We start from the raw sequence: 24,500 nt of genomic DNA on the forward strand, positions 1-24,500 counted from the left end.
GACGCGGTACGACCTTTTCATACCCCCACTATCCACGTCGGCGTGGAGTTGATTTTATATAGTGTGGCGAGCGCAGCGAGCCCCGCGGAATACATGTGAAGTTATCCGCGGCCGCTCGCCATACTATATAAAATCAACTCCAAGCCAACGTGGACAGTGGGGGTATGAAAAGGTCGGCACGCTTCGGTTTGTATGAAAAGGTCGCCACGCTTCGGGTTGGCGTTCATAGTGGGGGTGGCGTTAACAATGGGGGTGCATTTAACATAGTAATCACCCATCAGGATGCCTGTACAATTAAAAAATAATCGGGTCTGATCGCATCGGGATGCGATCGAAACGATGGCAAAAGATGAAAATCGTGGGCGCCGTGCTAGGAAACAAGTACCATAAAATGTTCACTATTGCAATGGTCAAAAAGCATTTTATTGAGTAATATATTAGTATCGTTGTCCTAGAGAAACACAACTAAGGCCTGAGAAAGCAGACTGCAGTCCGCACATCGCAGTGAGATCGATTTTAAATTCTAATATTTTTCTATATTAAATTTCTTACTGTTTAAATGTCTATGGGGAGAGGTTCCAAACCTTCAAGATAGAGATGTTTAGCCTAGCAGTCTGTAAAAAAAATAGCAGTTTATAGGTTGCTATGGGCAAGGCCTCCAATTTATCTTGACTGTTTGATACATGCCTCCCTATATGTTATTTTACCATATAATTGCCATTTTTAAATATTAGATTAAAATATTCACAATGTATGTTATTTTGCTTTTCAGATATGGATTATCTGCATAGTTATCATAGGAGTCAATTATAAAAGCACTTTAATCCAGGAGCCACTGGCTGTACGTATACGTACACAGTAGTGGTTATGGATCATGGTTGCTGTGACTGAACTATTGTGAAACAAAAACATTCAAGAAAGAATAGTAATTCAATGAAAAGCATTTATATTGTAACTTGCAATAGCTGATTTTGCAGGAGTCAAAACATTTCCAGGTTTGCTATTTAATAGGGTTTATGATAGATAATTTCTTATTGGCATATCCCATGCTCCGCTTTGGATGAACAGCTTCGAACTCAAGCAGATCCTGCCACTTGGTAGATTTACTGACCAATCTAATCACTTAAGATGGGTACACATCAGACAATCTGCATTACAAATCATGAATGACAGATGGCAAAGGGTGTCGTCAATGACCCACATTTTTGACGCTATAGTGCAGCGGTGGCCAACCCGCGGCTCACGAGCCGCATGCGGCTCGCCGAGCTGTAAACTGCGGCTCCAGCCTCCCGTCTGCAAAGCGGGGTTTTGAATTTGGCGCCAATTCGGCTGCCAAATTCAAAACGCCGCATCGGCGGCCAATAGGAAACGACCGCGGCGAGCCATCAGCGCTCGCCGCGCCGTTTCCACCCTGCCCCCGGCGTCTGACATCAGACGCCAGCGGGAGGGCGAAAAGTCTTCTCCACGCCGGTGGAGCGCAGGAGCGCTCCTGAAGACGCGAGAAGCCGCCGGAGGATGGCGCAGAAGACGGCGGCGGGGAGAAGAGTTCCGGCGCCGCTGAAGAGGCCAGAAGACGCCGGGATCAAGACAGAAGATCTCCGGCGCCTTCTGCAAGAAAAAAGAAGATGGCTCCCGGAGAGGCCAGCGGGGGTGGGAAGCAAAAGAGCTGACGAAGCTCCCCCCAGCGGCCTCTCCCAACACCTAGTTGGAGGCCTTTGGCCTCCTACCCTCCATCCACCCTGACCACCGGGTGTCGGGCACTAGGCCCGTGGGCAAATTCAGGCCCTTCTGGCCTGTGTGCGCATTAGTCGGGCCATCTTGGCCCGTGGCTCATTTATTTGTTGGGCCCTCCTGGCCCTCTAGGTGGGCCCTTTAGTTAGGAAGCTGGGCCCTCCAGCATAGGTGTTGCACTGTGGGCAACACCTGTGCTGGAGGGCCCAGCTTCCTAACTGTGGGGTCATATGATGTTTGGCACTGTGGGGGGGCATATGTTTGGCACTTTGAGGGGCATATGATGTTTGGCACTTTGAGGGGCATATGATGTTTGGCACTTTGAGGGGCATGTGATGTTTGGCACTTTGAGGGGCATATGATGTTTGGCACTTTGAGGGGCATATGATGTTTGGCACTTTGAGGGGCATATAATGTTTGGCACTTTGAGGGGCATATGATGTTTGGCACTTTGAGGGGCATATGATGTTTGGCACTTTGAGGGGCATATGATGTTTGGCACTGTGGGGGGCATATGATGTTTGGCACTGTGGGGGGCATATGATGTTTGGCACTGTGGGGGGCAGGTGATGTTTGGCACTTTGAGGGGCAGGTGATGTTTGGCACTTTGAGGGGCATATGATGTTTGGCACTTTGAGGGGCATGTGATGTTTGGCACTTTGAGGGGCATGTGATGTTTGGCACTGTGGGGGGCATGTGATGTTTGGCACTGTGGGGGGCATATGATGTTTGGCACTGTGGGGGGCATATGATGTTTGGCACTGTGGGGGGCATATGATGTTTGGCACTGTGGGGGGCATATCTGGCACTGGGGGCATAAAGTTTTGTCATGTGGCCACTCTCCTTGTGTCATATGACCACTCCCCTGATCACGCCCCTTTTTGGCGCGCGCATGACGTTGGCTCTTTGGCTTGACAACTGATATTTTTCGGCTCTTTACCTCTGACCGGTTGGCCACCCCTGCTATAGTGTGTAGCCAACTCCAGTCCTCAAGAGCTACCAACAGTTTTTCCAGATCTCCTCACAGAATCACAAGGGAAGTAATCAGCTCCACATGTAGATCATTTAAAATGTGTTAGTGAGTAATGAGTGCACCTGTGAGATGAGCTGGAAAAATGTGAACTGTTGGTAGCTCTTGAGGACTGGAGTTGGTTACCAATGCACTAGATGATACGTACAAAAAGATCAGTGCAATAGCAATGGTTATTATTCTGCATATTGTTTAAAATTATCGTCTAATGTGTACACAACTAGTCTGGGCCCAAGACTAACTGCTTTGGTCATCTTCAGTCATCTACGGACCTTATTTATCAAGGTGACAATATATACAGTGCAGAATTCTACCGTTTATTAGTCAATTACAACCCACATATGCTGCAATATCATTCCAACAATGGATATATTGGGGCATGTGGCCAGCATTACCAAGGTTAACACTCAGCAGTTTAGCTTTGTACTGATAAAACACTTCCTAGTAATTATCCAGAAAGTGTTGGCTTTACACAGCCTTTGAGCCCATCTTATCAGCACATAAAGGTTCAGGTGAATTTCTAATCTTTCAGCTAAAGAACAACTCACACAGCAGGCGTGTCAATTATGTGTAAATAGAATACTTTAATGTCACAGCAAAATGCAGTTAAAAAGAACCTTCTACAGAATTGCTTACTTGCACATTTTAGCTTCCACTAAACAGAATATGAAGATAAATTATAAAAAAAAAAAAAAAAGTCTTTATGTAACAGATGAGAACTTACAATCGCAACATGAAGAAAGAAAAAAAAAAAAAAAAAGAGAGACTAAACAAGTAACTATAAATCTAATACTGGAAACATTTAGTACCTGATATAGCTAAGTCTTTATGTAACAGATGAGAACTTACAATCGCAACATGAAGAAAGAAAAAAAAAAAAAAAAAGAGAGACTAAACAAGTAACTATAAATCTAATACTGGAAACATTTAGTACCTGATATAGCTAGTTTTCCTCTACAAGCCGAGCGTTCTTTCATTCCAGCATCGGATGACCTAAAAATTAAGGAACATGTGCATTTATCGAAATATAATATGTGTAGACAGAAAAGTTTAATGACCAAGAGACCTGGCTGTTCACTAAGAGCAAAGTAAAACCTGCAAATACAGATATAAACATAGGACTAGAACTTTATTCTAATAATGCACAGGACAATATAAACAGTAGGTCCCGCATCCCTACTGATGGCAGGGCTGCCATCAGAAATTGTGAGGCTCGGGACTGACAAAAGCCCACAGCATGCCTGGTATCCGCAGCACTGGCCGCACTACTCATCCACTACATTGCTTCAAGTGAAATGTATAATTTGTCAGGTACTGGTTTCCTAGCACGGCGTCCATCAAATACCATCGCATGCCTTAATTGGTGGTATGCGATTTTCAGGTCCTAAGAGCCGCACTGTACAATTTTAAAATCGCATCGCATGCCATTAAAATGGCATGCGATGCGATCAAAACGATGATTTAATTGTACATGCACCCTGATGGGTGATTAGTATGTTATATGCACCCCCCATCCTAAATGCCACCACCACTATTAACGCCAACCCAAAGCGTGGCGAGTGCAGCGAGCCCGCGAGGGGCGGCAGTACGCATCCTCCGACCTTTTTATACCCCCACTATCCACGTCGGCGTGGAGTTGACTTTACATAGTGTGGCGAGCGCAAATCGCCACCAAGCCTGAAGCGTGTATAAAAGGTCGGGGGTATGAAAAGGTCGGAGGACGCGTACCGCCGCCCCTCACGGGCTTGCTACGCTTCGGGTTGGCGTTAATAGTGGCGGTGGCGTTAATAATGGGGGTGCATATAGCATACTAATCACCCATCAGGGTGATTGTACAAAGAAATCATCGTTTTGATCGCATCGCATGCGATCTGGTCGCATGCGATGCGATAATTGCAATCAAAAAGATGTAACTAGATTAAAATCGTGCGGGCCACTTGATAGACTCCAGTCTTGGGCCCCATTTCTGTCTGGGCAAAGGACTGGCATCCCCACAGACCCCCCCTGATGGCTGCCCTGACTGATCGTGTAATGGACCTGAAGCGGTAAGTATACAAGCAACAAAAAACAGACAGCGGCACTCGTGGGTCTTGTCAACAGTGAATATATGGTCACATCAAATCCAACATTTCTGTGTTTTACCCCCTTTGTCAAGGTGTACAGGTACTACTCCTTGAGAGAGGGGGTAAAATTTAAAAAGGTTGGATTTGATGTGACAATATATACAGTCCCACGAGTGCCGCTGTCCGTTTCTTGTATACTTTTTTTTTTTTAATAAAGTATTTTTAGTCAACAGATTATAAGTACAGGACTGAGCATCATTTCAAATGCTGTCATATTGTACATTCATGTAAAGTAAAATAAAAATACTAGTTAATAAAAGGATATGGTGTCCCTGCTCTGTTCTGACTGGATACCAATATTTCAAATTTTCTAATTATAAAATTAAAATACATAAAAGAGAAGGAAAGAAAAAGAAAGGAAAATAAGAAAGAAAAAGAGAAAGAACGTTGGTCATGCATTGAATGTCTATAATAAGAATTCCATCCGGCATATAGGATAATGGATTCACATCATGTCATAGATTAAACAGTACTTATTGGTATATCGTGGTTATCAGCACCCATGATTGACATCAACACCCAGTTCTGTAGTATCAAGAGTGTGAGGAATGCGGAGACTCCAACCACCTATTCCAATTTTTTTCAAATTTAGGCAGGGTGCCACGAGACATATAAACATATCTTTCATGCTGCACAGTGGTGTTGACTAGAGCCCTCCACTCTGCCAGTGTAGGTCCCGAGCTAGCCATCCAATGGCTGGCTATTATGACTTTGGCTAGAGAATAAGTTAATCACATATTGACCTTCTACATTAGTCAAAGGGGTATTTTTTTTGCTTCCCAGTATGCACAGTTTAGGCGTCAAAGCCTGCTCAGAGATCCCAGTGGATTTAATCGTTGATTTGACAGCAACCCCAAAAGAACTAACCAGGGGGCAGTCCCAGAGGAGGTGCCATAGGTTCCCCTGTGAGAAATTACATTTTGGACAGTCCGGAGGAGGCTCGTCCACCGAATCTAACCAGAGTACACAGTGTTAAGTATGTTCTATGTAGAATAAATAACTGGACTTGTTGGAATCTTGCGGAAACCGTGGCGTGTCGTGGTAATGCCAGTGCCTCCTCAAAATTACCCACATCAGCCTCCCACTTGGTTTTTAGGGTGGATAATGAATCCTTGTGTAGAAAAGATAGCATAAATGAGTAAGCTAAAGAGATGGTTTTAACCTGCCCCAAATTAGTCAGGAATATTTTTGCTGGAGAGGATAATAGTACAGGGGGAATGTTGTTAAACTGAGTATTTAGAGCATGACGCAACCGTAAATACCTGAAAAAATAGACCTGAGATAACCCATACTCCTCCTTTAGCTGCTGAAAAGATTTTAGTAAAATTGCCTCAGAGCTGCCCAATCGTCACCACCCCCCAGATGACCACAGTCTCCTGTCCGACAAACAGGCGAGCTCGGATAGTTTGATGGAATGCCAGAGGGGAGCTTCAGGATCTATAGCAGTGTATCCCATCAAGGACCGGGCCTCCTGCCAAATCCTAATGGCTTGAATCACTAATGGGGGGTCACCCCCAGGAATCCTACCACCCAAGAGCAGTTGTGAGGGTGAGATAGTGGGGCATATTTGATGTAGAAATGTAACCAGAAGTGAAGTCTGGTCAGTGTCCTGTAGCCAATGCCTGAGATGTGAGAATTGGCTCGCATAATAGTACAACCTGAACTGAGGTAGAGCCAAACCCCCATCCGTCCTTGGTCTAGTGAGGGTACGGTCACAAATCCTAGGACGCTTGTTCGCCCATATCAATGAAGATAGCAAGCTGATTAAATGCCTAAAGAAAGAAACCGGCACATACACCGGAGATTGAAGTAGGACATATAATACCTTGGACTGTAAGATCATTTTTATTAGGTTGACCCTACTTATGACATTTAGGGGTAATTTAATCCACACCAATATTTTATCTTTGAAAATGGATAATAGTGGCTGTAAATTATTGGGAATAAAGTCCCGACTGTCATTAGTAATAATTATCCAGAGATTTTTAAATTGGGACACCCAACTAAGTGGGAGAGGGGCGCCTGTAGCCAAGGGTGGGGGACCATGCAAGGGCATTATGGATGACTTGGGACCAATTCACGGTGAGACCAGAGAATCCACCAAATTCCTCCATCAGCTGTAGAGCAATTGGCACAGACAGCCTATAGTTTTTTAGAAAAAGGAGTAAATCATCAGCATAGAGTGCCACTGTATCTGTCCCAGTGGAGTCCAACTATACCCTGATGATTCCTAAGAATACAGGCAAGCGGTTCGATAGCTACAGCAAAGAGACCAGGGGAGAGAGGAAACCCCTTCTAGTACCCCTCCCCAAAGCAAAAGGGGTGAGATATGATTATTTACGGAGATCCTGGCCATCGGACGGAGGTATAAAAACTGTACCCATTTTAGGTATTGTGGGCCGAAGCCCATGCATCTCATTACCTGCCACAGATATGGCCACTCGACAGAGTGTAGCCTGGATATGTGTAAACAGCCACCTTAAATTCGTACTGGTAGACATACACACCATAAAACCAGTTTGGTCCGGGTGAATAATGGACAGTATCAAACCATTTAGCTGAATAGCCAGGGCCTTCGCCAAAATCTTGGCGTCGGTGGTGATTAGTGAGATAGGTCTGTACGAGTCGGGGTAGTCAGGGTTTTTACCAGGCTTGGGTATAACCACTATAATGGCCTCTGACAGAGTCCGGCATTGCATTAATGTCAAGAAGGCTGTTGAATAGGCTTAATAGCGGAGGGGTAAACAAGTCCAAATGCAACCTGTATAGCTCCACCGGGACCCCATCCACGCCCGGAGCCTTCCCTCCAGGAAAGGACTTAATTGCAGTCTCTATCTCAACAACTGTGATAGGGGCTTCAAGAGAGGACCTGGCCTCCTCGGATGACACAGGATGTCAATGCGGTCTAAATAGTCAAATAGTTCTCCCTGTGAGCAGCCCAGTCTTGAGCAATACAGATCCTGATAGAAATTCAGGAGCAATTCAGCTATTTCCCCAGTAGATTTCCTCAGCACTCCATCAGTACCATATATCTGTGCAACAGAATTAGTTGGGCGATCTGAATGCACCAAATGAGCCAGGATACTGCCTGTCTTTTCCGCATTCATGTATAGTCTGTGAGAAATAACAAGCTGCAAGCATTAAGCTCCTCCAAGTGCCAGCTCCCACCTCACTCTAGACTCTTCCGAGCCATTCTCCAGGTGCATAATCTCCTTGTGCCGACACTCTTCCTCCAGCTCCATACCCCTAGCTCTGTGTGTACGTTTAATGGAAGCAATTTTAGATATGAGAGTGCCCCTCAAATACGCCTGAATGCATCCAATACTACCGGGGTGGAGACCGTACCAATGTTAACACCAAATTATCCTTCCCATAGAGTCTGGAGACCCGAGAATTCACCAAATTGCAGTAACCAGGAGGGGTGTAGTTTCCAAAAGGCCTGTCCCCTCCGGCATTCCATCTCCACCGTTAGTAGTAAAGGAGAATGGTCCGAGATACCCCTTGACTTGTAACAGATAGTCTGGAGTCTAGGTAATATCGAGGGAGAGATCAGGGCCAGGTCTATACGTGAGGAGTGGTGAGTCTTCGAGAAGCAGGAGAATTGAGTGACAGCTGGGTTTTTCTGTCGCCAGGCATCTGGCAGACCAATCGACACATAATTTGCAAAACTCGAGGGGCGATCATCCAGAGGAACGGAGCCAGGGGGCCACCACCTATCTAGACCATGGTTCATTAGTTTATTAAAGTCCCTGAGGCATATAACTGGTGTATCGTGGGATTGAGCCACATAGGTAGCCGTGTGTTTAAAGACATCATAATTGAAGGGGGAGGGATATAAACCGCCAATATAAAGAAGGGCTGTGAGTACAACTTGCAATTCAGGAAGACGTATCTGCCTAGTGGGTCAGTCTTAACACCGAGCAATACAAATTGTACCGATTTATTAATTAGTATCGAGACCCCCCTAGAGGGAGTAGTGTGGGAGGCATGATATGTCCATCCTACCCAGGGCCTACATAGAGATAGTAATCTATTGCCCTCCAGGTGGGTCTCCACCAGGCAGGTAATGTCTGAGCCATATTGCCGGACCATTTTAAGAACGAAGGAACGTTTAACTATCGTTCATTCCACGGACGTTCCAGGTTAGAATATTAATTTGCGTCATATTGGGTTATAAAGTGTGAGAAATTGATTACAGTCACAACTTACATAGCCACATCTAAGAACTGTATATACCACAATTATCAGCAAATGCCATACCCTCCTCATCCAGGCGTAGTAAACTAATACACGTTGCATGACAAATAGATAGAAAAAGAACGAAGAAATAGGGAAAAGAAACATCGAGAAAACAATCCCAACATAATACACTCTCCCTGTATACCTCCCCAAACTGCGGCATACTTATATCCCTAACCTAGTAACTACTAAGACCTAAAAAGGTCAAGAAATCTCTAGCTAGCCGTGAAGGAAATCAATTAATAACTACCAATGCAAGCATCAGGGCCCCCCGGCCATGCAGTAGGCATGTAGCTCGCATAAAGTAACACATATTTAAAGAAATATATTATATCTTAATAACATCCCCCCCCCCCCTTCATATAGCAAAGCAAAAGAGCATAACAGTTATACCACATCTATGGTCATAATCACGTTGGCCGGAAATCGTTGGTTCCAAGCAGACTTCTAGGTAAATCCCGAAGAATGTTCAAGGATGCTGCAACATGTCCAGAGAGACACAGACCATGTCCATCACCTGGCTATTGTAGAGGATCAGGCCGGAGCCAGCTGTCGAGCACCGGGTGTAAACCGATCGAGCCAGGCTGCCACTTCACGGGGACTGCTAAACAATTTTGTCTCGCCTTCCGCCACCACCCGCAGCCGGGAAGAGCATGGAGTAGGGTAGATTCAAGTCGTGCAGCCTGTGCTTCACGGGAACGAATGAAGCCCTCTCCTTCTGTACCTCCATGGCGAAATCAGGGAAAGTAGAGATGGTGACAACATTCCTAATCAGAGGGCCTTTGGTGCGGTTCAGCCTCAGAACCAAGTCACGATACTTGTAGTGTAGGAATTTGGCTATAAATGTTCTAGGAGCCCCTGGAGGAAGTGGACAGGTGGGAATCCTATGGGCTCTCTCAACAGCAAATTGGGGGGTAAAGGACTCCCTACCATACATTTCGATAAGCCAGGCCTCCAGGAATGATTCTGGTGCCAGGCCCTCCTCCCTCTCCGGCAGGCAGACAAATCTGACATTGTTTTTCCTCAAACGTCCCTCCATGTCCATAAGTTTATTCTGTATACTTGCGACCTGTTGCGTCATGGTAGAGACTGTGGTCTTCAGAGGATCAACTGCATCTTCCACTGTAGAGATCCATGTCTCCACCTCTCCCACACACTCCTGATGCGCTGCACGTCCTGCATAAGCAGGGACAGATCACACTGTACCTTCTCCATTTTATCTGATAATCGTTTCTCAGTACCAGCAATGGCGTCCAAGACTTGTTGAAAGGATGGGGGTGCAGGTGAAGTATCATTAGGGGGGTTTTCAAGGTTAGCTAGGTCCTCAGGGTTTGGTACAGCATCCAATTGTGGTGCTGGTGGGCCCTGCGCCTCTTACCCCATGCATATTTGGCCAGCTTTGCTGCAAGGGTGTTGTGATTGGATACGGTCATATTGTCTACAGCTTTTAGGGCTACAAGCATTAGGTCTACACCACTAGGTCAACCTGCATTTAGGTCGACATGACTGAAGGTCGACATGACTGAAGGTGGAAAAGGGCAAAAGGTCAACATGGGGTCATTTGACTGTTTTATGAGTCGACATGTTCCGACGGGCGGTATTTCATGCCCTACCATCCACTAGGGCGTGGTGGGAGAATAAAATAGTGTGCCAAGCGTAGCGAGGCACCGTGCTCTAAGTATAGCGAGCCATGCGAGGGGACGCGGTGCTATGTTGACTGTGTCGACGCTTGAAAAAATTAAAAAAATTAGAACAAACCATGTCGACTTTTCCACTGTCGACCTAAATGCAAGTCGACCTAATGGTGTAGACCTAAATGCAGTCTGACGAATGAACCCATTCCGTTGTGACGATTCTGTTTTACCATGGTTAGACAGTGTAGGCCAACTTCACCCACTCACCAGCAGAGACGATCTCAGAACCGCGGGCTGTGCAGGGTCCAGATTTTAGTATGTAGGGCCGTGTATCATACAGCTACCCTGGAACAGGCAATATATGGTAGGATCAGGTCTGTAAGATAGATGTCAGATCAGGTGTGGAGGTATGTAACAAGGGCTCTGCCCTACTGAGGCAGTGAATCTAGGCAGAGGGAGACTGTCAGCACCCGTGGATGGCTCCCCTCATGTACTGTATGTGCCTGCTCCATTTCCAAGATGGCCACCGGAGCACAGGACTCACTCCAAGACACGGCTCACAGCAGCCACACAGCCCTGCCGGACAAGGACACTACCGCCGAGTAGACAGGCAGCGCTGGACGGGTGACAGGCAGCGTGTACCTCGGTACAGGAGTCCAGCAGCGGAAGGCGTGTATAGGCGGAAGTCCGTGGGGTGGCGCAGGAGACAGGCCGCAGCTTTCTCCTCGGTCCAGCCGGCCGGACAGTCAGCGCCGCTTGAAAACAGTCGGGACGGCTGCAGAAAGTGTACCGCAGGTTCACAAGGTGCGGGGAAACTCAGCCTCACCCAGGCTCAGGATGGGGATAAAGGATTACTGGCCGGGGAGCTCCTGTTCAACACGTCTCACCCGCTTGCCGCCGTAGCCACACCCCGTTTCTTGTATGCTTAAAAGGAACTGTAACGGATACATCATCCTCCTTTATTTTATGCCATCACAAGGATTTCACATAGACTTACTAAGTACATAAGCATAATCCCTACAAAAAAAAAGCTATGGTAAACATTGTTTTGTACGCAGTCACAGTAGCTACAGAATTACATGGGAGCCTAGAGGCTATGTACCAATGAGGGCAAGGTGGTAGCACAAGAGAGGAGGGTCCTGCTGGTGAGAGCTTACAGTCTAAAGGGGGAGCGGCAGAGAGACAGGGGTGACACCTAAGGAAGAACATGGAGAGGTGCATTAGGATGAGAGCTGGAAGGCTATAATAAAGAGTTTTAAGAGCTTGTTTGAAGCTGTGGAGAAGTACAAAGTTTCACTGGGGGTGGGAGAAAGTTCCAATGATAGGGAGTAGCACAGCTGAAACTGATTTCCAATATCAGGAGGAAAGATATAATATATTGTATATATGTATGTATTTTCTTTCATATATTCCTCAACCCGCCTGAGAGGAGAAAGGAGGATTAAGAAAAAAAATCTCAACAGAAGGAGCCATTATCCCTAGAGCTAAGGGAAGTATTTCTACATACATTTGTATATTAAAATACATTTATTTGAAAAAAAAAAAAAAAACACCTTAATATCACTACCATTGTAATTTGTTAGAGATGTAATACCTTATATTATTTGACATATTGCAGTATGTCCATATTTCTTGTATTTTCAAATAAAAAAAAACATGAACATGTGAATTGTCATTTGTATGCATAACTGATGCAACGTATGTATTTCCTGTTATCCCTCTTGTACCATGCTTGAAGCTGCACTGTATCCACAAAAAAAATCCTACTATACAGGGGCGGGATGCGGTCATTTGGTCTACTGCATTATGGTCGACAGTCATTAGGTCGAATCCATTAGGTCGACATGCTAAAAGGTCGACATGACTCTAGGTCGACATGGGAAAAGGTCGACATGATTCTAGTTCGAAAGGTCATTAGTTCGACAGGTCATTAGTTCGACAGGTCATTAGTTCGACAGGGTCATTAGTTCGACATTCACAAGGTCGACATGGAGTTTTTCACTGTTTTTTGAGCCAACATGTGCCAACAGGCGGTATTTCATGCCCTACCATCCACTAGGGCGTGGTGGGAGAATAAAATAGTGTGCCGAGCGTAGCGAGGCACCGTGCCCGACGCATTGCGAGCGCAGCGAGCGATGCGAGGGGATGCAGTGCACTTTAAACTGTGTCCATGTCGACTTTGTTGACATTCAGGTAAAAAAACAGTGAAAAACCCCATGTCGACCTTGTGAATGTCGACACAGACAATGTCGAACTAATGACCTGTCGAACTAATGACCTGTCGAACTAATGACCTGTCGACCTAGAATCATGTCGACCTTTTCCCATGTCGACCTAGAGTCATGTCGACCTTTTAGCATGTCGACCTAATGGATTCGACCTAATGACTTTCGACCATAATGCAATAGACCAAATGATCCCAACCCACAGGGGCATACATGGCCAATAAAGTGGTTCTGAACCACAAGACATGCATAAGAAAAAAAAAAAGACATTATACAGTACGACTATGTGCAGTTACACGATATGGCCAGCAGATGGTGCCAATAAACCATTCTTAGATTTTACGATAAACAGTTTTAGCTAAAATAAGGCAGAGGCCTATAATAAATGCTTTATAAACAAGGATTTATCAGATTCACCGACTGCACGAAAACATGTTCTCGAAGGTGGTAACGCTGCTATAGCCAATGAGGTACTTGTGTATTATAACGGCGCCCCCGATTTCCATCGCAAGGCATTGTACAACCAAAAAAATCGCATGCGATGCAACTGCACCCGATTTTAAGTTGTATGCCCCCCAGACCCGATTTTTGATTGTACACCCACCCTGATGGGTAATGAGTATGTTAAATGCCCACCATTGTTAACGCCACCCCACTATCAACGCCAACCCGAAGCGTGGCGGTATGCGTCCTCCAAACTTTTCATACCCCCCACTATCCACGTCGGCGTGGAGTTGATTTTATATAGTGTGGCGAGCGCAGCGAGCACCGCGGAATACGAGCCCGAAGCGTGGCGAGCGCAGCAAGCCCCGCGAGGGGACGCGGAATACATGTTAAGTAATCCATGTCCCCTCGCGGGGCTCGCCACGCTTCGGGCTCGTATTACGCGTCCGCTCGCCACGCTTCGGGCTTGGTGGCTCGCTACACTATATCAAAGAAAACTCCAAGCCGACGTGGATAGTGGGGGTATGAAAAGGTCGGAGGACGCGGGCTCGCCACGCTTCGGGTTGGCGTTGATAGTGGGGGGGGGGCATTTAACATACTCATTACCCATCAGGGTGGGGATACAATTAAAAAAAATCGAGTCTGGGGGGGGCATTTAACATGAGAATAAGCCCAAATCGGGCATGCGATGCGATGTTAAAATTGTATAAATCGGCTCCCATCGCATACCTTAATTAGTGGTATGAGATGGGCGCCGTGATAATACACAAGTACCGCCAATGATAACCCAGTTGGCAGGATAAATTGATGCCAAGTCTTCCAGTTGCCTTTGCATGGGAAAAGAAAATCTATCGAGATAGATATATAGATATAGGAAGTTGTAGGACTTGATGACGTGGATCTTTATCTGTACAAAACTCATTTTCCTCCATCCCCCCAGCTGCAGGAATGCCCCATTGGAAGGAACATACAAGCACAATTGGGATAACTGGTTTCCACATTATATATAGCTCTATGATTTTCAGTTAGAAAAACCATGGAGCATATAGATATAGAGATATATAGATATAGGAAGTTGTAGGACTTGATGACGTGGATCTTTATCTGTACAAAACTCATTTTCCTCCATCCCCCAGCTGCAGGAATGCCCCATTGGAAGGAACATACAAGCACAATTGGGATAACTGGTTTCCACATTATATATAGCTCTATGATTTTCAGTTAGAAAAACCATGGAGCATTTGGAGTTACTTGGGTTTATGCATTTGCGATCCTCCTTCCAGTAATACTTTCATATAACGTGGACTTGTACCTTTATTTTATACCATAATCTGAAATTCTGAGCCACAGAGTGCAGCGATATAACCTCTTTCTCAACATCCAGTTGCATTCTGCATGTGGCCTTAGCTCCTTAAGTTGCAGCAGCTTCACACAGAGGAGCAGTTGTAGCTAAGAACCTTTGTAGCCAGCTGCATGGAGACCGTTTAGTGATGTACAGTGATCTGAAGCTAAACCAGCAGACTACAGAGAACTCACATTGCAGACTGAAAGCTTCCTTCTCTAGCACATCTGCTCTAAACAAACTCACCTTCGCCCAGCACCCATCAGGTGACTTTCTTCCAGTGCAGGACGGAGCAGTGTTCTATAAAGCTGAATACGTGCATTGCAGATCATCAGGTTCTTCACTGCATTGAGTATTTGTTCCTTTTGAGTGCTGACTGACAGCAGCTTGCATATTCCATCCCGCATACGAATTTCAAAGTCTAGCTTTTCTGGAACCTTGGGATCCTAAGATTGGAAGGCATGGATAGCAAACATCAGCAAACAAAACGTTAAATACTACATCCAAAAGGCTAATCAATCTCATAAAAAAGTGCAGGTTTGGTCTGCATATCAACACTGAAATACAGACCACACTATAGCAATACCCCATATAGGCAAGAGTAACTGCACAAGTTTTGGAAGATGCAGGATGCTAGAATGAACACAGAAATATATCCTGCAGAGCTGTGGTGCTCATACACTTATGCGATCAGATGCGATTTCCCATCTCATCTTAAGTGTTTTTTTCCACCACCTGACGTTACATACCACCTGCGACGACACATCGGGTGCGGGAAGATGGTTAGCCAGCGCCTGTGTAGCAAAGGGGGTGGCAGAAGTGCTGGTGTGCGGTGGCAGGAGGGCTGGCGGGCGGTGGTAGTCAGAATTTGAAAAAACATTTCAAAACACTGGGCGGCCCTCAGATTAGCTGAGAGAGCTCTCTGCCAATTAGAGGGACGCCCAATCTTTTGAATTATTATTTTTTTCAAATTCTGACTACCACCGCCCGCCAGCCGCCACATGCCAGCCCTCCTGTCACCCTCTCCGCTACACTTACATCCGCAAACCCTCATGCTGCCTTCCTTGCTGACAAGCGCCGCCACATGTGATCACGCATACAATGCGATAAATATTATGTGCTGCACATAAAAGCCATTGACCCGACATTCAACCGGCAGGCCCGCACATCGCGTCAGTTGACACTTGCAATTTGTTGCAGAGAATTATCAAAATCGCATGGATAGCGCACCATATCTATCTCACATGTGTATGGGCACAATTAGGGAGATTGTGCCTTAACCAAGAGGCACAAACAGGTGCCCTGAGTACATCTTCTCCCTTCTATGAATTCTCCCACTACTGAACATCTTGAAGTACATTGATAGGTAAATAAAATTAAATCAGACTTCATCATTATACAAACGGAATATGTGAGAAAAGAATTAATAGCCCTGCAAGTCATCAATATAAGTAGAAGGTGCATTATTCAGCTGGAGTAAGACGTGTAAGCCTCTTCAATGTAAGGAATTCATTGGGGAGAATGTCTAACATCTCATAACAAGAGGAAATTAAGCAGTGCGCCAAACTCAGCGACACTGATCAAGTAGGGAAGTTCAATAAAGGAGATGCAGACTAGAGTCACAGTTGGTGAGAAAGCAGAAGGAAGGAGAGCAGAGGAATATGGCCACATTATACCACTTTTACACCAGAATGACGGGTAGGACACGGGAAATTGAACACAGGAAATTGCCAGTGCATGCCCTGCCTCAGACCCCATTTACACTGCACTTCAATCTGCGTTATTCCCTGGGTAATGCCCTTTTACACTGAAAACGGATCAACCCTGTTTTTCCTTGCTGGTGTCATTAAAAACTGACCTTTTGCGCTGTTTGAGATGAGGTCACAAGAAAGGGAAAAGGTGGGGTCTGCCAAACAGTCAGGCTGGGGGTGATGCTGTGGGATGTGTGTGTTGCTGCAGATGAGGCTGTAAGCACACTGGGGAGAGTGCTTCCAGCACAGACTGTTGCTGTAGTGTAGGGTACAGGCTGCACACAGCGTGGTAACGCTGCTTCTGCTGCGATGCTCCATGCGCTATCATGTTCCCTGTGCAGGTCTCCGGCAGATTAAATCATCTGCCAGAGCCGCAGAAGCTCCAATCAGCTCTTTGCGGCCTTCTCCCCGCCAAGTAACCCGGATAATGACCATTTACACCACCCTGATCCCCAGATAAGCCCAGCGTCCGACCCTGAACATTTGCCGGATCAGATTCCCAGGGAACAGTACCCGTGTTATTTTTTTTTTTCAGCTCATTTACACCACGCCCCGGACTGGATCGGCAATAGGGGGTATTAGACATTACCGAGCTCACAAAATGCTCAAATGGACTTTCACTGCTTAACTACACAAGGTGTCAGCTACCTGTGTTACTGATGGGACAGGTTATGGTCTACCCTGTTTACTAGCCACTCATCAGCAAAATGATGTAGGAGGATAAATGCCAATGCTGGAACGAGACCCGCCTCCTCTCCCCACACCCCTTACCCCCTCTGCCCCTGTCACCTCAAACACCATTTTTTTACTGAACGCGATCACTGAATAACACCTTCCAAAATATAAGTCCCTCTTCTCTTTCAAAAAATCACCAACAATTATTGTATAAGTCATTGACAAGGCACATGCAGGACCGTCCATAGGAAAAAAGAGAAAAAAAAAAAAACATTTCCCAAAAGGGTGGAGGTGGGGATAAGGGCAGGACTCGGTCAGTATAACCTGTTTTTCTCTCCTTTACAATGTATGTAAATAGCCAGGTTTTAGGTTTCTTTGGACAAAGACCTTTCAATGAAATTGCATTTACTGGCCCAGAGCAGGCGGCAATGAATGGCAGTTAGAAGATCACTCATGCCTTCCTCTATCGGCCCATCCCTGTTCCTCAAAAACCTCAATGATAAAAATTATATCAGCTGTGGAATGGGAGTGGTAATGCCATACCATAAATGCATACCTCAATAAGAAATGGAGAACAATAGACCCTGCTCTTTGTAGAGGGCATGACAGAGAAGCTATTTATACACAAAATGTTATATAAATAATTTATCTGTGCCGCCATTACATAAATCATATGGGACTCATTAAAAATAATTAAGTCTAACAAGTAAAATTTAAATTAGGGAATTAATTAATTTAAATTAATTACTTGCAGAGCAATTTTAAAAAATAATTTCTAGTGAGGAAATTTGAGCAGTTAAATATTTTGATTTCAAAACATGAACAATTTTACACATAAGGATTTGTTTGCAGTCAGTAGATCAGATTGGATGTATTCGCAAATCCTGAAACCTTCCCCCATTTGTTGCTTTGATTTGCAATTTTATTATTCTTATTCCATAAAAAAAAAAAACACACACACACACACATTAAGCAAGAAGCCTAATGCTGGTCATATATCAGACTTACTTTCCTCCAACTGATCAACTTGTCTGATTGACAGGCAGAGGCATTCAAGGGGAGGAACATGGATGGGCGGCTTCTCCAGAAATGTGGGCATATAGCCCCCATTTTCCATAAGTGACCTGCAAAGTACTGTATCACGAGGCAGTTTCCTTGGCCCCACAAGCCGGCCTGCAACATGCAGCCTGAATAAGACTGCAGAGTAGCATCACAAACATTGTTCCATGCAATGTATTGCAATCGCAAATAGTGACTGGGAGCTATGCCCCACCTACTCTGTTTGCATTGCTAAGGATCACATATGCGAAGCTGCAGCGAGAAGATTTTCATATGCGATCTTTACTGAATCGGGCCCTTGCTGCTGCCCTGTCATACTCCTCTAAAGCCCCGGCAACACACAACGCACCCGCAGCAGGCAAGATCACTACAAAAGCTCCTCACATAAGGATAGTGACTGAACAAAAATAATAGGGAGAACACTACATGAAGAGTAAAAATAGGGGCAGACTAGAAGGGCCAAATGGTTCTTATCTGCCATCAAATTCTATGTTTCTAATACACGGTTAAATTTAGTCTATTTTTCCATTTGATTTTGCTTATATAGGCAAAAATCAAACTCGAACGGTTTTCAGCCACATTCAGTCGTGATGCGCACTGCCGTTTAATTTATATCGCATAGACAAATAGACTGTGCAGGCAAGACAAATATAGCATAGATCTGTACTATATAGATATAGCACAGATCTGTACTATAGTCAAAAGGGATGCAGTTAAGATCCCGGCGGTCGGGATCCCAGCGTTCAGAATCCCGACGCCGGAATCCCGACCGCCGAAATGCCGACACTTTCTCCCTCCTGGGGTGTCCACGACACCCCTGAAGGGAGAATAAAATAGCGTGCCGAGCGTAGCGAGGCACCGGGCCCGCTGCGTGGCGAGCGCAGCGAGCCCGCAAGGGGGGGCGATCCACGTCCCCCCCCTTGTCGGCATTTCGGCTGTCGGGATTCCGGCGTCGGGATATTGAACGCCGGGATCCCGACCGCCGGGATTCAATACTGAATCCAGTCAAAATGTAATGCGTTTTGCATGCTGTGCAATTCGATGCCAATTTATCGATCTATTCGCAAGGCAATGGCACAGTTTGTACATCCCTTATTAAGGGCAGCTTAAGGCCCCATACATTACAAGTCTGACGATTTCCAGTGGCGTAACTATTAAATATGCACATTTTTACACCCTCCCCCCCCCTCAACTCTCTTACCCCTCCGCATCATGCCAGTAGTATGGTACCTGCCGCATCTGTCTGTGGTCCCGGCTCTCATGGCTCCCTCCTGCTGCTTATGAAAAGTGGCACTCAGAAAATGGCTGCCCCCATACAGCAGACCATTTTTTAAGGATGCTAGAGGAGGCTGTCGCCCCCTCCTTTAGCATCCTCAAAAACAGTCTGCAGGAAGGGGGGCTTCTCAGAGAGATAGGCAGGAGGAGCCAGGAGTCAAGCTGCAAAAGAAAAAAAAAACATAGAAATGAATGAGACATTGATTGGCTAAAAGCTCAAACGGGAGGCTGCTCTCAGCCACCCATTTGAGCTTTTAGCCAATCAAGGGCTGTCCATTTGTATGGGTTTTCCTTTTTTTTTAAGTTCGCCCGCCATCCGGCTTCCCCTGCCCGGCTTTCTCTGCATCCCTTCACTGGCTCATGCTGCCCCCGGCCTCTCTCCCCCCCCCCCCATATAATATATATATATTTTATTAGGCATGTATAATCATATCTCCAGGCCAATATGAGTGATGTAACACCTCCATCCCTGGTACATGGCGATATGGGTAATGCAAGCATTCAGTCCCAGGTACATATGCAAAATGGGTGACAAACTTTCGGCACATGCGCAACATAAGTGCGGAACCCCTCCGTCCCAGGTATGTGCATGGTATGAGTGAGGTTGGGGTGGTCGAGCCTCATTGCAGACTGCACTGGGTAGCACTGTGGCCCGCGAATCTGCTACAGACCTTCCACTGGATGCAGTTGTAATAAAACTTCAAAGTGGTAACATTGGATCCTAGAAGACATACTAGGGGGTTGAGGTCCCAGTTGGACTTACCATTGCTGCAGGCTTGCCAGAACTTTGACCCTGGGAGCCTGTTAATTATTTTTTATATGTATCCAACTCATTGATAAATGAGAAATTTAAACACAGCCAACACTAGGTACTTCAGATAATATAGAAGATGCAGATATACATACACACAGTAACCGAAGAATAGAACTTCAATGCCTACGTAGATCAGTGGCGTAGCACATTTAACATTTCAAATGTGGTGCTGGCCACCAGCCAATCAGAGCTTGTGGACCAAAAGCCACGGTTAGGGTTTGGCTGCTGACAGCAAGCACCGACTGCCTCATGAGCCTTATTTGAAATGACTCAGTGACATATCGAGGAAGCATGCTGAAAGGAAGGGCCAAGAACACTGGTGCCTGCTGGAGACTATGCAGAAAGCTGCCTCTTCTGCTATGCCAGGAAGCCCCTGGCAATGAGCAAGTCATTATAAAGTAACTAAAAGCCTTATGGTGTGGCGTAATATACGTTGGCCACAAAATGGTGTCTGGGGCATTATGTCGTGTAGCATACTGTACAAGGGGCATTATGATGTGTGGCATCCGATCTTCAGTCCCATGAGCATCGGATCTGGAGATCATAAGTGGCTGGCCATTAATCTGTATGGTCTTTTTTGTATTCTCCCTCCACCCAGCTCGCGGCAATCCCCAGTTTATGGGGAAGGGGGGGGGGGGAGCATTTTTAACTGTTTTGAGAATGCCATGGAATGAGGGGTATGGATCCTTAGGTCACCACAATGTTGGTCGACAGTCAGTAGGTCGACAGTCAGAAGGTCAACATGAGGTTTTTCACATTTTTTTTGCCCCGAATTGACACTGAAACATAGCACTGCATCCCCCCGCATGGCACGCTGCGCTCGCTATGCTTCGGGAAATCCCGGACCATGATTGGGTTGTGGTCGGGCCTAATTCCCAGTCGGGGGGGCGGAGCCCCAGAAGTAAACAGAAGACGGGAGAGTGCTTACAGGGGTCCCGGAGAAGCCCTGAAGACAGCTGAGTATGTTTTCTATCCACAGGTACCCCAAATGGATACTACTGGACAAGGGGACCGATGCTCCGTGGCAACATAAGTAAGTATTGGATGAATGGGCTCTGTGTGCAATAAAGCTTTACTGTGTGTGTGTTTAACTATTTGTACTACAAGTCCCAGTGGGCCCTTTATTGCCCCCGCATGCTGGGACTTGTGGTTCTCCAAGTCTCTGCATGCAGTGCAGGCTTGCTGGGTCTCATAGTTCCCCAGCAATATACAATAGGATTCTTTCTATTTTTTTTACACCATTTTATCAGCTTGATGCCCACCGTCCAGGGGCAATGAGGACAGCCCCAGGCTTCAACATGGGCAGGTAAGTTCTGGAGTGGGGGACCCCTTCTTTGGGGGATCCCCACTTTCCCAGAACCCCTGCCCATGTTGACCGGTCAGAGGGATGAATGCTTTGGCCAGGGGGACTTGTATAAAAATTCTCCCCCCGGCTGTGGCATTACCCTGCTGGCTGGTTGTGCCCGGTGCTGGTTCTTGAAATACGGGGGACCCCTAGCCATTTTGTCCCCCCGTATTTTGGGAACCATGAGCGGCCCTTGAGCCTGGTGCTGATCTTGTAAAATCAAGGGAACCCCAACTTGTTTGTCCCTGTGATTTTATGAAACCAGGACAGGCTCTTTGAGCCCGGGGCTGGTTATGCTAAGGAGGGGGTACCCCATGCTGTTTTTTTTTTTTTTTTTTACACAAAATCACATTTTTTAAAATGTGCACATTTTCATGACAGAAAATGCGCATTTTCAAGTCTAAAAAAATCGCACCATATCGCACTGTTTTGCCGCAAATTCGCATCTCATTACATATGCGAATTCGCTGCAAAAAATGCAATTTCCAAAGGTGCGAACTGGCTTAACCCCCCACAGCGAAGCCCATGGGCTTTGCTGCATATGGAAATGGGGTAGAAACCCCGAAAACTGTTTTTTTTGCCTCATTTACTTGTTTGGAGCATCTCGCCCACTGTCAGAGACATTGGCAGGTATTCAATGCTGTGGGCGAGTGGTGACAGCGAGCAGAGCTTCCTGCTCGCTGTCACCACTCACCCTGACAGTATTCAATGCAGCCCCCTCATACGCCAATTCCCCCTCGCTCCATTTTTTGAGCGAGGGGGAATTGGCGCATGCGGCTCCTGAACCAGCGAGACTCGCAGCTAAATACAGCGAGTTTTTTGCATTAGCCGCGGGTCTCGCTGTTTTGGGGAATTCTCGCCGTCCTGTGACGGGGAGGATTTCCCCGGAACATTGCATAGAGCGAGCGGCCGGCGCAGGGGTTAAACAGCGAGGATCGCTGGTTTTCTGCAATCCTCACTGTTTAACCCCCTCGCTGCGGCATTGAATACACCAGATTGTCATGAAATAATTAAGATTGTGATTACTGCTAAATGGAGCTTTAGAACCCATCACCACATTGCTGGCACTGGTGAACCCAAGGGTGTTGCGCCACTGTATGCCTTTCACTACATTGTGCAGAAGCAGAGATACCCCATGTCTTTGTGAGAATGCCGAACAAAGGGGTTATCGCCACTTGTTTGCCCCAGTGTCCGAGAAGTGCGGACAGCAGCTGATATTGTGGGGACGACGCAGCCAGCCCCTCTGTGCACCACATAGACCCGTGTCTGGCAGGCAGGCAGGCAGGCAGGCAGGCGGGCACCCCCTCTGTGCACCGCATACACCTGTTCTGTGCTTTAAGTTTGCAGCCGGGTAGGCTGGTGCACACGGACGCCCCTTCCCCCCGCCACCACCGTGGGCACCCGGGTACTCACTTCCTGCGGGGGGGAGATGGCGTTCTCCCGGATCTTCTTGCGCTTGATCTCCATCCCCAGGGAGGAGCCCTGGGACACGGTGGCCCGGGAGCTGTCGCCGCGGCGAAACATTTTGAATCTGGCGCCGCCGGGCAGCTGCCGTGTCCTCGTTCTCCTGTATGGCGGTGACGTCACCCGGGCGTACCACTGCTCCCTATGGAGGGGGTGGAACGTACCATTTTCTCCCACCCGGCCCCGACGGCACAAGTGGTATAGCGCCTGGTCTGTTAATGGGTTCGGACAATGCGGGCATCACAACACTCCCCTGTCTGGGCACATTCACAGCACCGCGCATATAAGTCACTCCGGTGGCACTGATTCCCTCAATCGCTTATCATCATGACATGTACCAGGGCGACGCCCACCTTTACCAATGCTGCTGCTGAAGCACTGACACACACTGAGGCATACTAGTAGTAGATAGAAACAGTACTGGGAGTAGGTATGGCATTGGCAATCGGTGTGATTGTCCTCAATGGTCAATATCAGCATACCCTCCAACATCTGAAGAAGGGAAATCGGTACACACTCGAAAGGGGGCGTGGCCATGAGTAAAGTGGGTGTGTCCACTGGTAAGGGGCGTGGTCATCCTCTTTTCGTATGTGTATGAGCTGGACATTTAAAATAAAATAACCAGCTGATTGCTGTGATGTGTGGGCCACATCACTGCTGGTGGCAGGCCTTTGATAGGGGGTGGGACAGGGCCCTAGTCACAGTTGGCAGCTGTAGTAAGCGAGCCACGGTGACATGAGCTGCTTCCTGCAGCTCATGTCACATGGTGGCTTGGTGGGCTGCTGTCATATTAAAATAAATAAGTATATTTAATATACTTTTATTTAATAAATTTAAGTATATTAAGTATACTTATTTAATATACCAGAGCAGCCCACCAAGCCACCATGAGCTGCAGCCAGAGCAGGTAGTGCCTCACACGGATTTATAATTTGTGTGGAGATTTATTATTTACATGTAGCCTAAGCGGCAGTCACTTACAGTGCTGGAGACGTGGCAGCCGGGCCAGGAGCCTCCTCCGATGCTAAGATGTCCCCCCAGTCACACGCGCCGGGGCTGGTTGGCCTGCCACCGGACCCCTCTCCCTCAGGGTGGCAGATTCACGCCAAGAGACTGAGGGAGGGCTGAGCTTTGAAGAGTGTCACTGTGCGCGGTGCCGGCGCGTGAAGTCATGACGCCTGGCACCTTGCGAAATGAACTATTGGGAACGGGTGGGGGAGAGCCAGGGAGCCGGCAGCGCACCACAGGAGGCATACCACACGGAGGGAGCTGGGGACCGGGAGCCAGGAGAAGGAAGCGGCGCACATGAGAGTGACTGAGACTGTGACGCCAGCTCAGACATGTATAAA

General features: G+C 46.8%; 1 protein-coding gene across 2 annotated transcripts in view; it reads right to left on the reverse strand.

Annotated features, from left to right (window-relative positions):
* The window catches only part of RTKN2 (rhotekin 2), an 85,132-nt gene extending 61,490 nt beyond the window's left edge, over nucleotides 1-23,642 (reverse strand). For both annotated transcript variants that reach the window (XM_083149148.1, XM_083149147.1), the window contains exons 1-3: nucleotides 23,101-23,642; nucleotides 15,015-15,214; nucleotides 3,696-3,754 (exon numbers count right to left, since the gene is read on the reverse strand). In XM_083149148.1, the coding sequence (XP_083005274.1) occupies nucleotides 3,696-3,754; nucleotides 15,015-15,214; nucleotides 23,101-23,211 (370 nt within the window). In that variant the 5' untranslated portion in view covers nucleotides 23,212-23,642. The remainder of the gene's footprint in view (nucleotides 1-3,695; nucleotides 3,755-15,014; nucleotides 15,215-23,100) is intronic.
* Nucleotides 23,643-24,500: the final 858 nt, after the last annotated feature.

The sequence above is a fragment of the Crinia signifera genome, chromosome 6 (genome assembly GCF_055691185.1).
Source record: "Crinia signifera chromosome 6, ASM5569118v1, whole genome shotgun sequence".
Classification (NCBI taxonomy): Eukaryota; Metazoa; Chordata; class Amphibia; order Anura; family Myobatrachidae; genus Crinia; species Crinia signifera.